Genomic DNA, 16,140 nt, shown 5'->3' on the forward strand with positions numbered 1-16,140 from the left:
CTAGAGATCACCCATTTGGGTACCTGTATGAGCTTCCGTAGTAAGCTGGTGGCTTTGACAAAAGCAGTCTTAGAGTCCCTGAGGAGTAACCTAGACAACCAGTACTGACAAGACTGGCATGCAGAGGCATCAGCAAAGCCAGTGGGATTCTGGGAATGCATCGCTTATCTCCCGACCTCCAAAAGTAGTCAATCAAAACCAGTGAAGCTAGAAAGTTCACTCAGACATTCCCTTCAGTTTTAAGGAGACCAAATACAGGGTGCTACCCCCTCCAAGACAATGCCCTGGGTCAGGGGCAAAGCTGGGATCAGGCTCTGTTGGGAATGTCTCTTCAGAGGGCCTCAGCAAGGCCTGCATGAGACAAAGCAAGCTGTGATGAACTTACCTGTGTGGGGTATTTTGACCTTGGGGTCCTTGGCATGACCCAAGCACATGAGACTAAGACCGCTGCTAAGACTCGTCGTGGTCCCCAAATTTCAGAGGCTGGAAGCTCATAAAGCAACACTATCTTATGAGCCTCCCGGCATAGCCTCCACTTCCACTGCCGACCTCCTCTCCCTGAAGCCTGATCCTGCTGGGCCGTGGGAGGCCTGCATCAGGTTCGTAGGATGAAAGGGGGAAGACACCACATTTTCTTTGCTATGTGTTTCCCCAGCACCCAGCCAGGCGCATTCTGCCAAAGCGGAGCCTCCAAATTCTTCTCATTTGGATGCAGCCCAAGAGAACTGTCTCTCTTTTGTGCCCACTTTATCTTTCCAAAGTGAAAGTTCATCAGAAAGATTCATGCTAAGCCAGCCAGCATCTCAAACTACCCGGAGGGACAGACACTCTTACAGGAGGCAGAATGGAAGGGCGGCCACGTGGGCCAGGCTATCGGGAGGCCTGCTGCCTGGTGTTCAAGCCCACTGCTACACCTGAAGCTCCACCTGGAATGTGGGATTACTCTGAAAGGCAGAGCCCCCCAGGGAGACACTGGGACAGGGATTTTTCCATAACAATTGGGAAAATACTAACCTCTGAGGTCAGAAGATGAGAAAAAAAATTTTCCCCTCCTGAGAAGGGAGGAGAGAAGAGAAGACAACAGTGGGAAAGAGGTTCTCTGCTCCTTCCTGTCCCAGAAACAGCCACATCTCCTTGTGCACTGCCAGCCTTGGCCCTTAGACACAGTGCGAAAGGTCAGAGTGAATGGATTTGGCCATATTGGGCACCTGGTTACCAGGGCTGCCTTCTTATCTGGGAAAGTGAATATGACTCCATTCTTGACCTCAACTACATGGTCTAAATGGTCTACATGTTCCAGTATGACTTTACCCATGGCAAGTTCAACAGCAAAGCCAAGGCTGAGATGTCATCAACGGGAAGGCCATGCCCGTCTTCTAGGAATGACATCCTGATAACATCAAATAGGGTCATGCTGGTGCTGAGTGTGCATGGAGTCTGCCAGTCTTCACCATCATGGAACCACTTGAAGGGTGGGGCCAGAAGGTTACCATCTCCACCCATTCTGCCGATGCCCCAGTGCTTGTGATGGCGTGAACCATGAGATGATTGTCAGCAATGCATCCTGTACCACCAACGGCTCAGCCTCCCGGCCAAGGTCATCCATGACAACTTTGGCATCGTGGAAGGACTCATGACCACAGTCCATGCCATCACTGACACTCAGAAGAGTGTGGATGGCCCCTCTGGGAAGCTGTGTTGCGATGGCTGTGGGGCTGCCCAGAACATCATCCCTGCATCCACAGGTGCTGCCAAGGCTGTGGGCAAGGTCATCCCAGAGCTGAACGGGAAGCTCACTGGCATGGCCTTCCATATTCCTACCCTCAATGTGTCTGTCATGGAATGGATATACCACCTGGAGAAAGCTGCCAAGTATGATGACATCAAGAAGGTGGTGAAGCAGGCATCCGAGGGCTCTCTAAAGGGCATCCTGAGCTACACTGAAGACTTCAACAGTATCTCCCACTCCTCTACCTTTGATGCTGAGGCTGGCATTGCTCTCAATAGCAATTTTGTAAGGCCCATTTCCTGGTATGACAATAAATATGACGACAGCAACAGGGTGGTGGACCTCAGGGCCTACATGGCCTCCAAGGAGTAAGAAGTTCTGGACCTCCCACCCCAGCAAGGACACTGAGAGCAAGAGAGGGGCCGTAGGCCACTGACAAGTCCCTACCCTGACTCAGCCCTCGACAGTGAGCATCTCCCTAGCAGTTACCACCCCAGATCCCCAGAATGGGAGGGTGGGGGGGAGGGGGGCTAGGGAGCACTTCTCTATTCAATACCATCAATAAAGTTCACTGTACACCTTCTAAAAAAGAGTGGGAAGGAGATGGGGAGGGAATGAATAAGCCTAAAGTGAATGAGTTTTCCCATATTTGGATTATAGTAGACTGTCTCTATGTATCCTCCCTGGGAAACATGCAGAGAGGCGGTCTACTTAAACCTATATGCTGTTTTTATTTTGGCCCAACAGTCAAGAGCAGGAAGAGATGTATGGATGGACATGTAAGTGGGACTCACCACCGTGGGTGACCAGTCCATGGCCCAGATGAAGAATCCCTTCCACACCTCCCACCAGAGCCAGGGCTCCAGAGTCAGAACGACCCAGGTGAGCTGCCCCCCCCACATACCCCCTGGAGGTGACTCAGCCCCCTCACCTGTAACAAGAGATCGTAATAGTGCCAACGCAGACAGGGTAAAAATTTACCAGGCAGTAATTCACAGAATGTGATCAGCAAATTAATGTCTGACATGGCAGCTACACCCCAGTGATGGCAAACTGTAGGCAGGGTCCTCCAGATCTAAGCCAAGTCTCACCCACTCTGGGCAGGGCTAAACTCCCAGAGTGTTTGCCCCCAGCACCCCACAGTTTAGTACCTAATTATACATCATCTCGGAACAATTAGGGAACAAGCCACATAATAAGGTACAGAACTGAATTCAGTCAAGTTCCTTCCAGCCATGAAACATGATGATTCCTATGCTCTATAAGACTTGCTAGACACACACATGGCTGATCTCAACCTCGGCCCCTGCCATCCAACTGGTTCTCTCACACCTTTGATTTAGGCTTCCCTTGTTGGCTATGGTGGAGGTCACCTTCAACCCTCCACAGTCTAGAAACTACTAAGCCAGGGAGAACAGTGTCTAGCCACAGGCAGTATGGCGGCACCAGAGAGACCAGCCTCAGGCAGTCTTTCTTGGGTCACCTCTCATTTCTTCCTCTGGTCGACCTGTTAGAATGGAGAGTCGAGGTTGGTGTAGAAGCCAAGAGGCACTAATGAAATCAGGCTGCACCCAGGTCTCAAAGGTCCAGAGATTCCCCAGGATCCATGTGTAGGTACCAGCCCAAGTCTCCATGGTGAAAACCCTTGGGGATTGGGGGTATTTGAGAGAACTCAGAAGCATATGTGTGCAGTTTTCAGGGAATTCCATGTGCATGAAGGTACAGATGGCATCTAGAGCAGGCATATCTTACAGACAGCAGAAGTGAAAGGAAGTCAAGTGTGTTTGGCTATCAGAGAGACCCAGGAAGACATGGCACAGGTGGTTACTGGCAGGCAGGCAGCGCCATCGTGTAGAATAGTGTATGGCCACAGCACTGAGGGAGGTCTCTGGGCTGTCACTCTAGACTATGACGTCAGCCATGGGTGATGGACAACTTCTGGAGGCGGGAGGGTCTCCTGCCTTAGCCACCACCCTCAGCACCAGTGTGACTGGGAACTGGGGTGGGGACTTTACCTGAGATGGTATGAGGAATTGGATCCAATGTTGCCCACTCTGGGAGGCAGAGTAGGCAACCACCAAGGAGACAGCTACCTCCCGAGAGCAGCTGGGGTGAGACACACTGGTGGACTAAAGGAGCCAAGGCTCCCAGCTCACCAAAATAAAGACAAGGACTCTGCCCCACCTCCCAGAATTACCATGGCTGCTGACGACAGGCCTGGGAGCACTCTCAGTTACCACAGGCATATCTGTAGCCCACCTTCACAAACCCTTCCCTGCTTCTCGCACACCACTCCCTGGCTTTCAGTTTCCTCTTTTCTATCCAAGATCCTCAGGGCATCTATTCATCTGTTCTTCCCAAGAGATGATCTTTGATATTTCCAGCCTGTAGGAACTAGCTTTTAAAAGACAGCATCAGGAGATGACAACGTTGAATCCAGATGGCATGTCTGGAAATGGAGGAGCTGGGGTTTGCTGTCTTACCACTAGCCTCTATCTCCCCCTTAACTCCTCCTCCCAGTGCTGTCCCCAGCTATTGAGCATCTGATACAGCAGGTACCATCCGTGTGCTGAGAACAATAAGAGGGTTCACCATTACTAGCTGAGGAGACAGAAACATACACTCCTAATCTGAACAGAACCATTTTCAACGACTCCTCTTCTTCGTCTAAACATTCACGTAAAGTTGGCTGGTTAACGCCCACTCCATTCTGCATATTAACGCAGTCGTCCTAGGAATTCTTACTGGGCAATATTTCACAGGCCTGAGTTGGACTTCATAAAGCTGTATGCCAATGTGTATTGTATGACAGAGACTTCCCAGCTCCGTCCGAGTTCTCCTGGTGTGTGTCTCACTAGGTCTGACTGCAGCCCCAATGAACACAATCAGCCAGGATTTTCTTTGTGATTCTGCTTGGGATTTTTGAGGCTGGCTTCTTCTTCTCCTTGGGACTCCTGGACACTGTGAGCTGGTATGCCCTCCTCTTCATCGGGTGGTTATATTCGTCTCCTCCTGACTTCCTTCCCATCCCTGATAATAATAAAATGCTAACAGGCGGCACCACCCCTCTACATACCATAACACAACTATAGAGGATAAAATATGGCAAGCACTGAATTATTCAGTAGGTGAATAATACCACGAACATATTCTATATCCTAGATACAAAGTTGTTAACTGGGATGACTCCATGACATCTGTCCTTTTTAAGTCCTCCTCGGAGGCTGGAAATCTGCTGCCGGGAGCTGTCCAGCACATTTTCAAGCAGACACAAGCTGCTCATTCACACAGGTGAGAAATCTCCCATATGTGGCCTGGTTCCTATTATGTTATTCATTCTTCCCACACAAGGAGGACACACACCACATGCACAGGTCTGTGGTCAAAGCTTCTGTTTACCGCCATCGTCACAAAGAAGTAAGGGGACTTAGTTCAAGTCATTTTGAACCTGGACCTGTCACCACTTTGAACCTGTACTGTCAGCACAAGGGAATGTGTGGTAAGAAACTCAGAACAAGCCCACAGATACTGCCTGTGCGGGAGGAGCAGACACATCTTTTAGGAATAGATGAAAGTTGAGATTTGAAATTGGAATTGTTCGACAAAATTTGGGGTGGGGTGGGGTCAAGACACTTATTCTGACTAAGGGGATTTTTGGTCAGATGGCAGTTTGGGGTGGAGTGGGGTGGGGTGGGGTGGGGTGGGGTGGGGTGTAATGTTGCTGGCTAAAGAGCCTCTGGATTCCAAAAGTAAATAGACTCTAGACACGTCTCCACCCCTGAGGAGTCAAAAGCAAGGGAAGAGGGAAGCTCTGAGTTATAAAGTAGTTATAAAGTTAAAAATTACAAGGCTTAAAGTAGTTATAAAGTAGAGAAAAATAGAGAGCGAGGGAGATGAGAAGGAAAGGAGAAAGAATGTAAGCCAAGAAAGATGACAGGAAATGAGAGAAAAGCAGATGGCTTCATATGAGGAGAGGAGAAGAGAAGGGAGGGGAAGGGAAAGGGGGGAAAAGGAGGAGAAAAGAGGGGAGGGGAGGGGAGGAGAAGAGAGGGGAGGGGAGGGGAGGAGAAGAGAGGGGAGGGGAGGAGAAGAGAGGGGAGAGGAGGAGAAGAGAAGGGAGGGAAGGGGAGGAGAAGAGAGGGGAGAGGAGGGGAGGAGAAGAGAGGGGAGAGGAGGGGAGGAGAAGAGAGGGGAGGGGAGGGGAGGAGAAGAGAGGGGAGGGGAGGAGAAGAGAGGGGAGGGAAGGGGAGGAGAAGAGAGGGGAGGGGAGGAGAAGAGAGGGGAGGGAAGGGGAGGAGAAGAGAGGGGAGGGGAGGAGAAGAGAGGGGAGAGGAGGAGAAGAGAAGGGAGGGGAGGGGAGGAGAAGAGAGGGGAGAGGAGGGGAGGAGAAGAGAGGGGAGGGGAGGGGAGGAGAAGAGAGGGGAGGGGAGGAGAGGAAAGTAGAGAAACAGGGTAAGGAGAGGAAGAGAAGATGCTGGCAGTTAGGAAATTTAGGGTCAGAGCCCATGCGTTTATACAAGCTTTGGAAAAGTAAACGTGTGGTGACAGTGTCAGAAATCAAGTGGGCAGATGTTCTGAGGTAGGCAGAGTGGTCTGAGGGGGCAGCATGGCTGCGCACCATGGTCAGGCCTCAGGGCTACGATGCTGGGCTTGAGACCACAGCTCTTCCTGTGTAAGCACAACTGGAGCCAAGGGCCCCTGGGCTGCCACAGGACCACAGATGGTTAACCCTTGGTTCTTTTTGTTTTGTTTTGTTTGTTTTGTTTGTTTTTGTTTTCAAGACAGGGTTTCTCTGTGTAGCCCCAGCTGTCCTGGAACTCACTCTGTAGACCAGGCTGGCCTCGAACTAAGAAATCTGCCTGCCTCTGCCTCCCAAGTGCTGGGATTAAAGGCGTGCGCCACCACCGCCTGGCAATCCTTGGTTCTTAAGTGTGGTGTTTTTATGACTTCTTTGGGAATTTCATACATGCATACAATAAGTCTATCTCCTACTGGGTCCAAGGAGTGCTGCTGTAGACGCAGGGGTGTGTGGCATCTACTGGGGAGCAGCAGACAGTGGGGGCCACTCTCCTAAGGAAAACTGACTCTCTCCCAGAGACGGCATCAACACCCAACAGCAGTTCTTCAGCCAGAACCTTTCCCCTTACACATTGGAGTGTTGACTGGCTTGACTTTGTCCAGAGTTTCTTGGACAGCACCCATGGTTGCTGTGAGCCTTCAGTACAACAGTTCCTGTAATGTTCAAGACACACATTTTCATCCTGGTCTTCCCTGACCTCTGACTCTTACAATCCCGAGGGGTGAGTGTGTGATGCTGACCCTCTCTGCACTTTGAACCACCATTCACTACACAGAGAAGCTTCTGTGATGAGGACTGAGAGCAGAGCTACTCCAGATATACACATTTGTTAGATGGCGGTTTGACACTATCTCCATTTAGAAAATAACAACCGTAGGTTCGTACTGCTACCTGTGATCTCCCCAGTCATGGGTTCTCAGGCCGATTTACAACACCAACAGTATTGTGTATATGCTTTCATGAATGGCTAATCTTGGCTGCTAACTTTATTGGGTTGAGAAGCACACGAGAGAATGCACACCTCTGGGTGTGAATGGGAGGACCTTTCCAAAGATAAGATCTTGAGGGCCCTGGCCTAATGAGGGGTTTCATCCATCCCTGGATTCAAATTTTGAATGGGATATTGGTATGTGGTAGAATTGTGGGAGGTGGGGCCTGCTCAGAGGAAGTATGCGACTATGGGTATATCTGCGGGAGCCATATCGTGCCCCGGCTCTCTGCTGTTATTGCTCTGACAAATCCTACCAACCATGATAAATGGAAAGCTTTGAATAAATGAATGAATTAATTAATTAGTTAATGAAGAGTGAGTGAATCTTTTCTCCTTTAAGTTATTTCTATCAAGTATTGGCCAAAGTGATGATCAAATTTATGTACTATCTAATGGCTTCAGCCATTGACTGAGAACATCTACTCAGAAACAGCCTCCTTGGGCCTGTCCATCCTGCTCATTCCAGTAGTCTCTGTCCCAGGTCTCTCTCTGTCCCAGGTCTTTCAACTATCTATCTCTCCCAAGAAGCTCCCGAGGGAGACGGGCACCTACTCATTTACGTAGACCTCCCCACATCTAAATGGTCAGGACGTGACAAACTACCAACCATCTGAAAGACAACTTTGGTACATCCACTGTCCCATGACATCCCAGGACCCTGCTTAACTGCCCAGGCCCCCACTGCCCATAGGAAGGAAAAACTCTGGTCCCAAGAAGCAAGCATCTGATTCTTTGAGTCTGATCATGACGTGCCCATCTGACACACCCGCATTGCCCTGTGGACATATGCCCACTGACTTTCTGACACTGTAGCCACATTTCACTTTTCCAACGTTTTGACAAAAGCAGGTTTGTCTGGGACCCTGAAAAGCACATCGCCACATCTCTCCAAGGTTGATTCAATGGTTAGGGTCAAGACTAACTGCAAAGAAATCTCAGGCCTTTTTCTCAGGGAAGCAGATCTGACAGTTCATACTGGGTGGGGAGGTGGGAAAGCAAAGGACAAAATGGCTTAATCAGGCCCTGGAAACCATTACCTGGCTGGTTCCTGCCTCGCACAGCTCCAAACAGAGAAAGTATTCCATCTTGGCTACATAATCCCTCTTTGCAAAAATGTGTTCATCTAAGAATATTCTACTTTTATCCATTCAACAAACACTGCCAAGATCCTCCCCATGTCAGCAGAAGGGCCCTGGGTTCCTGACTTTAGCTTTAAATGTTGCAGTAGATCAAGAAGAAATAACAGGAGAAGACAGTATGAACATCACCACACAGTGTTGTCTTCAAAGAGATCGTTCTCGCCCTGGCCATGGAGAAACCTCTGTTTCTGGGCAGTGAACTTCAGAGAAGCAGGGAGCCCCTGCCCAAACTCCGCTCCATTACACACATGCATTTGCCAACTCAAGTTCTGCTATATAGTTCCCACATACTAATGGAGACTCAAGCCCAGAGCTCCCATCCCACCTTACCCGAAAAACCGATATCTCCCACAGGGTTAGGGTAGGGTCCCTATGCCTCGTTCCTCATATCCACTCATCCCTCAAAGGGGTGCAAGGAGGACCCCAATGTGGTGAGCTGTGAAAGGGAGGACCAAGGCACTCCTCCCCCGAGGGCAGTTCTAGGGACAGGCAATGGGGGAGGGACTTTGGAGTCCCCTCCGGTCGTTCGGGCTTTCCCTTCCCCCACCATTCACTGGGGTCTGTACCTGGAGCTGGAGCCACTGATGTTCTGCTCTGTTGGGCTGGTCGCTGTCATTAAGAGCCAGTCCAATTGGCCCCGTTGGTCTCCCTCTGCCAAGCAAACTGGAAGCCTCTGGCAAGAAAATGAGGCAGTCGATATACACACTGGCACGTTGGTTAGACCTGTCTAAGAGTCACATCTGTCCCTGTACCCACGAAACAAAACTCTTCAAGTATACACTAGAAGGAGAAGATGGTGATAATCCCAGCCATGGGGATGGCGAGGAGAAGGCATGGACTGCTGTGTCAGTTTCACTCTCCCGTGTCCTTCCCTCACTCCCATCTCTTCCACACAGCAAAACATACATTTTACAGGCAGGGAAACAGAGGCTAGCTAGGACTAAAGTCACAAGGCTCTTCTCCCTCCTGTCCAGTGCCACCCCTCAGTTCCTGTTTCCAGAGTCAAGTGAAAAGAATTCTACCACCAGTAACTGTGCCAGACACAACTTGGAGGATTCCCCACTTCTGGGTAAAGATGACGGACTGAGCACATCTGTATCCAACTCCCTCCCCCACCCTACGACGATGGTAGCAAAGCAATGAGTGAGAACGTGAGCACGAAGAAGAGGGACCAGAAGGGACCAGAAACAGTCCTGAAAGACAGCGGGGAGGTGGGTGACTGACTCGGGTCAGAGACAGCAGCATCCTGATGGCCTCCAACAAGTACATTCGTTCTCAGGACACAACTACAGAAGGACCAGAAATAGACAGGGAGCCGGGTGGTGGTGGCGCACTCCTGTAATACCAGCACTCTGGGAAGCAGAGGCAGAGGAAACGGATCTCTGAGTTCGAGGCCAGCCTGGTCTCCAGAGTGAGTTCCAGGACAGCCAGGGCTACACAGAGAAACCCTGTCTCGAAAAACCCAAATCCAAAAAAAATGGAAAAAAAAAAAAAAAAAGACTAGACAGGGATGGGCATGTGAGATGGTACCCAAAGCAGGAGGGTTGGGTTAAGCATTTGTAAGAAGCAGTTAGGCAGACAAAGCTGCACACATCCAGGCCCCCTTCCCACAAAGCCCATGGGCAGCAGTAGGCTTGCTCTTAGGGAAGCTGGTTCACAGAAGGGGATTCTGCACCCAGAGCTGCCAGTACCCTGAAGGGCCCGACTGGTGCTCTAGGCCATGGTGCTGCACTACCCAGCCCAAACCTCTAGCCTGGTAAAGAGTGTACCTTTCAAGACAGCAAACTGAGCAGCTTTTTCAAATGGCTAAGAATAAAAGGGGGTGCCCTCCTAAAGTACCTTGGGACAAGCTTTCTCCAGCTAATACTGTGTTCACCTGGGGCTGGAGAGCCCTGTGCTGGGGGACTGTCCTGTGCTGTCTAAGGTGTCGAGTGATGTCCCCAAGCCTCTGTCAGCTGCATTTGGCCTCTGGCTCTCCTGTTAGGATTATCAAAATGTCTCCAGGGACAAATGACTTCTAGGGGTAAAATCCCCCCTACTGGTACCATGCTGCTGCCATATAACAACACCTAGAATTTCCAAACCCACTTCATCTGCCTGGCCAGTAACTATGAGGACACTCTTAATGCTACTTCCAGTGGAAAACATTGATTTTCGAAGTCAAAAAAAGAGCAAAAGAGGAAGGAAAAGGGGAATTCTAGGCATGGGGAAGAGGAGACAGATGAAAAAAACTGAAGAAAATAGTTAATACAATTATTAATAAATAGCCTCTTAGCTGAGGGAGTGTGAGGACTGCAGATGGGGTTCTGGAGCCGTTCCAGCCACGCCCTTCTAATTAGCTAGTGCCTTCTGTCAATTCTCTGCACTTCTTGTGCTCTCTGTTTTCATAATCCAATGACTAAAGAGTCTAGGATGTCTCTGGAGTCCTTGAGTGAGAGTACCAGAGAGATGAGCTTGCTCGGCTCAGACAGAAATCACCAAAGGACAACGAAAAGCTTTCCAGACTTGGTAGGCCTGGGCCCTCCAGCACCCTCAAGCTGACAAATCCGGATGCCTATGGCTCTTAAGCCCTTAGAACCAGAGGTCTGTGGTTCCGGGTTGTAGCAGACAGACGCTCAGTTCACAGCCTTAGGTACTCCTCTGGGTTGACTACCGCATCTCAGCACTTGCCAAGGAGCATCTCCATGGTTAATAGTGGCTGTACTAGCACTCAGCACCCGCCTAGGCCACCGTTCCCAAGGGGCTAGAACCCTTGACCCTGGCTGTCAACAGCAACCGTAAAGTTCTCAGGCCTTGTGGGTTAAGCCCCTTGGACCTTTGGGCCTCGGAAGTTCTCTGGAGTCTTCCAGTAACCGGAGCCCCAAGTCTGCTTCGAAGTCTTCCCAGTCTTCGGGTTGCTTCTCCCTCTTCCCGGTCTCCAAGCCTTCAGCGCTCCTCACCGCCTCTGCTCCCTGTGGGACCCGCTCCCACTCACTCCCTCAGATCTTCAGCTACCTCTTGCTTGTCTTTCTACTGCCAAAGCTGCTGCCTTAGCGGTCATCACTGTCACAGTCATAGCCACTGCCACCCACTCCTCGTGTTAGCAATCCAGCTTGTCCTACCCAGGACAATGACCACAAGTCAACAAGAAAAGGTCACTTAGGAGACGTCTTTTATTGAAACTAATAATGCAACAAAAGCAGACAGAACCCAGAAGATGCCCTCGCTGACTCAAAAAATATATAGGGAACAGCATAATTGTGTTGCCGCACCCAGAAGGGGTATGGCATGTAAAAGTGGAATTGTACTTTGCACCAATAACAGCATGCCTTCCAGGTTCTCCCCACCCCAGAACAATCACAATCCTTCATAAGAACTAGTCTCTGCCAACCACAAGCTTTTTGCTGGGTCACAGGGCAAGGACTCCTCCTCACTCTACCTGTCGAAGGTGAGGCAGGGCTCTGCAGCTGCAGTCAAGGGGCTGGGCTTTCCAGAGCAGCTTCATGCTTGGAATGGCCAGAGTGATGTTTGCCAGTGCTGGCACACTGGAGCAGTTGTAAATCCTGCGGCTGCCAGCCATGGCTATGAGTGTCTCTTGTAGCAGGAGCAGTTAGCAGGAGCAGTGCTTTCTCAAGCTGTCCATACAGTGTTCAAAGCCACCAGGCTGCCATGTAAGAGCCCAGTCAGTCCCCTGCTCAGATGTCAGTCCCCTGCTCAGCTGTCAGTCACCTGCTCAGCTGTCAGTCACCCGCTCAGCTGTCAGTCACCCGCTCAGCTGTCAGTCACCCGCTCAGCTGTCAGTCACCCGCTCAGCTGTCAGTCACCCGCTCACGATAACAGAGCATAAAAGAAGTGTCTGTCGACCGTCAACCAAGGAGGGATAAATGACTGACTTCCCACAGGTTTGCTCATTCTTGGGGGTGGGGGAGTGGGGGGGGGAAGAAATTAAAGCGCACTCACAATAAAGACCTAGGAAACATATGTTCCTTTCGGGATAGCAGTGCTGAGTGCACAGCTACAAACCCTTAGGGAGAGCTGGGCCCCTTTCATCTGCTTACTCCAGGGCCTTCCATCTCCCTCCTTAGGACTCCTGCTCACTGCCCACAAGCCTGCTGACCCAGCTTCTAGCCAGTTCTGGTGTGAATCCTCCTGGGGTCTTACTTACGGTAGCTGCATACATGTGGCACTCCACGCACGTTCAAACACTTTAAAATTCAGTCTATCTAAAAAGCCTAAGTCTCTTTTAGACCTAAAATCTAGTTAAAACATCAGTCCCTCCACTGGGGACTCCTGGAAAATAAAAAAAATAAGCTAAATACTTTCTTTTTTTTCTTTTCTTTCTTTCTTTTTTTTTTTTTTTTTTTTTGTTGTTGTTGTTGTTTGGTTGGTTTTTTGGATTTGTTTTTTTGAGACAGGGTTTCTCTGTGTAGCCCTGGCTGTCCTGGAACTTACTCTGTAGACCAGGCTGGCCTCGAACTCAGAAATCTGCCTGCCTCTGTCTCCCAAGTGCTGGGATTACAGGCGTGCGCCACCACCGCCAGCTAGTTAAATACTTTCTTGTCGAGGCGGAAGAACCAGGACACAGTCACAATCTGAAAAAAGCAAAACCAAACTCCAAAAGTATAAATAACTCAATGTCCAACTGTTCACTCCTGATCTTCTGGGCTCTCCCAAGGGGCTTGGGTCACTGCTCCGGCTCTGCGGCGCACACAGCTTGTGTTCCAGGCCTCTGGCAGGCTCCACCCCACCACGGCTGCACAGGACCGACATCTCCAAGACGCAGCTTTGCTGAGACTGGCTCTACTTCCACTTCAGTCTCTCTTGAGCTCTCTTCATGGTGCCAAGCCTCAGCTTCTCTCCATGATGTCTTCAACCCTGACATTTCAACTGCTATTGAGGCTGCACCTTCTCCAATGACCCCTCACAGTCAGTGGCTTTCCATCGCCCCTTCATACCTTCAAAACCAGTGCGGCCTGGGTGACTCCTGCGCATTACCAACTTTGGCAGCTCTGTGAACTGACTGTGAGGAAACACTTCCCGGAGGATTTTACCTCAATGATGCTGCTCTCTTCTTAATCACCACTAATTTCCTCGCTCCAGCTAACCAGCATCCATCATCCCAGTAAGATAAAGATTTGACTTTAGTGGTTCTGGCCTCTTGTTGATCATAACTGATTCTTCAGCTCCAGCTGACTAGATACCACAGAGTCTTCACACAAAAGGCCGGGTAGAGTCTTAGCTTCCCTCTGAAACTTCACAAGTCAGGCCTCCCTCATCTCAACATTCTTATCTTCCAAGCTACTACAGAGTATCTCACCAAGCTTTTTACGTTAAATGGCTTTTCCAATCCAAAAATTCCCAAGTCCTTCCACAACCCTCCCCAAAACAATATGGTCAACTTTGTCACAGCAACACCCCATGACACTTTCACCAATTTCTGTTTTAGATAGGGCCTCTGCTTCTGTTCCTGCCTCTAGGTTTCTACTTGAGTTCCTATCCTGACTTCTCTCTGTGATGGACTGTGATGTGGAAATGTAGGCCAGATTGAATACCTCTCCCCTGTTTCTTCTGGCCATGGTCTTTATTACAACATTAAAAACAAACTGGGACAGTAGTTTACAAATAAACTTAAACAGCCTGGTGAGAAAAACTTTCCCATGGACTGCTCGCAAGGTCATCTAGCCACATTGTCACCTTCCCACCCACAAAAGACAGCCTCTCCCAGGAGCTATGCAAAGATTAATATATAGCCATAACTTGGAGGGCCTGAGCATCAGATGAGGTGCTCGCTATAACTTAAATAGGCAAAAGCAGGCTGCCAAAGAGGGTGTGACAGGCCTCAGTTTATAAGGTTCTTGACCATAAAGCTGATTATTGTTGTACGTGGCAGTAAAGTTTATTCTACTTTTAGGCTAGTAATCCTTTTTATGGTTTATCTAAAAATGGATTATACTGCTTCCAAGCCCAAGTATCATATAATTTAAGTTTCATTCCTGGGCTAAGCATAAGGAACTGTCCATTGTTACCCAATTTGACCATAATGAGAAAGGTGTACTTGGGATGGAACAGGACAGCACAGGGAGAGGAGGTTTCCTCACTCTTCCCTGTGAGTAGCAAACATTTCTGGAGTCTCCACTGTGATGTAGAAATATGTAGAAATCCTAGCCACTGGGATGCCACTGGAGTCTCCACTGTGATGCAGAAATCCTAGCCACTGGGATGCACTGGAGTGAGTCTCCACTGTGGTCTAGAAATCCTAGCCACTGGGATTACTAACGGGGAGCACGTTGTATTTGGATCCTTACCGTAAAGGTGAGGTGGCAAAAATAACCCACAGGAAAATCTCAACAAGCAGAAAATAACGCCCATGAGGACTAAGCTAGTATGGAAATACAGCACACATCTAAGGAAGAATACACGCTGGCAAGTGTGATGGGAAAAATCAAGCACCAAAAAGAGGCTGAATCTATTTTGTTGGGTTTTATTTACTTTTTTAAAAAGGGGAAAAACTAAAATGAATATGGCAGAGTATCACACACACACACACACACACACACACACACACATTACCCTTCAACCATAGGCAAACTTGTATAGTGTAAGATGCTGTAGGGCTGACCTTTATCTTAAAATCCTGTTGGTGATCACGAGTTTATCACAAGCAGCTCATTTTTTAATTAAAAATTTATATTACATATGTTTGTGTATGCATGTATACACACATACGCACACATGTGCTTACACATGAAGTCAGAAGTCAACATTTGGAGTCTTCCTCTATTGTCTTCTACCTTTTTTTGTTTTGTTTTGTTTTTTGTTTTTCAAGACAGGTTTCTCCGTGTAGCCCTGGCTGTCCTGGAACTCACTCTGTAGACCAGGCTGGCCTCGAACTCAGAAATCCGCCTGCCTCTGTCTCCCAAGTGCTGGGATTAAAGGTGTGCACCAGCACTGCCCGGCCTACCTTATTTTTTGAGACAAGGTCTCTCACTGAATCTGAAGCTTCCTGGCCAGTCAGCAGTTCCAGGAATACCCTGTCCCTGCCGCCCCAGTTCCAGGATTATAGGTGTTTACCACCAACCCCTACTTTTTTACATGGGGGTCTAAGGATCACATCCAAGTCTTTTTGCTTGTGCTGACTAAACTATCTATTTCCCCAGCCTCCTGACACACACAGCAGACAGCACAGGAAGAATTATCTCAGCTAATATTTTGAAGGCCTAGACAATCGATATTTAGTGGCTTCAAGCACTGATAAGCTTCTGGTGCTCCCTAACTGTGCATGGTTTCTCAGATGCGTGCCTCACAAAACAGTTTGGGTCCTGATTTCCTGGCTATGAGAGACAGACCCAGGGAGGCTCAGCTCAGCTTCCTGCTGATGTGGTGGTTGCTGATGACACATGCCAGCCTCAGCTAGGACCCTGGTGCATGACTTTCAGATACCAAATTAGATCCTCTGCTCCCAGAACGATCCCATTGTCACTTAAGGACTGGGGACCCGCCTAGGTTGCCCAAGGCTACCAAGAAAACTGTGTATGTTTCACTTTGCCTATGTGCTCATTTCTCAGAGAATTTCAAACAGGAGGAAGAGCCCACTGAAGTTCAATTACCTCCACTAACAGTAACTCCAGAAACTATAAAGCATTATCTTATTTAAAGTTTACTAGTGGCTCTGGAAAACACCTGTGTGTTGTTTCCTTCTGTTGCCTACTTGAGATGAAGTGAA

The 16,140-nt window shown here is 49.2% G+C and overlaps 1 protein-coding gene across 1 annotated transcript in view; it reads right to left on the minus strand.

Annotated features, from left to right (window-relative positions):
* The window catches only part of St8sia5 (ST8 alpha-N-acetyl-neuraminide alpha-2,8-sialyltransferase 5), a 66,520-nt gene that overhangs the window by 34,600 nt on the left and 15,780 nt on the right, over window positions 1-16,140 (minus strand). The window contains 2 exon segments of the mRNA XM_052155762.1: window positions 9,005-9,059; window positions 9,062-9,111. Coding sequence (XP_052011722.1) covers window positions 9,005-9,059; window positions 9,062-9,111 — 105 coding nt within the window.

Source organism: Apodemus sylvaticus, chromosome 13 (assembly GCF_947179515.1).
Source record: "Apodemus sylvaticus chromosome 13, mApoSyl1.1, whole genome shotgun sequence".
In the NCBI taxonomy this organism is placed as follows: Eukaryota; Metazoa; Chordata; class Mammalia; order Rodentia; family Muridae; genus Apodemus; species Apodemus sylvaticus.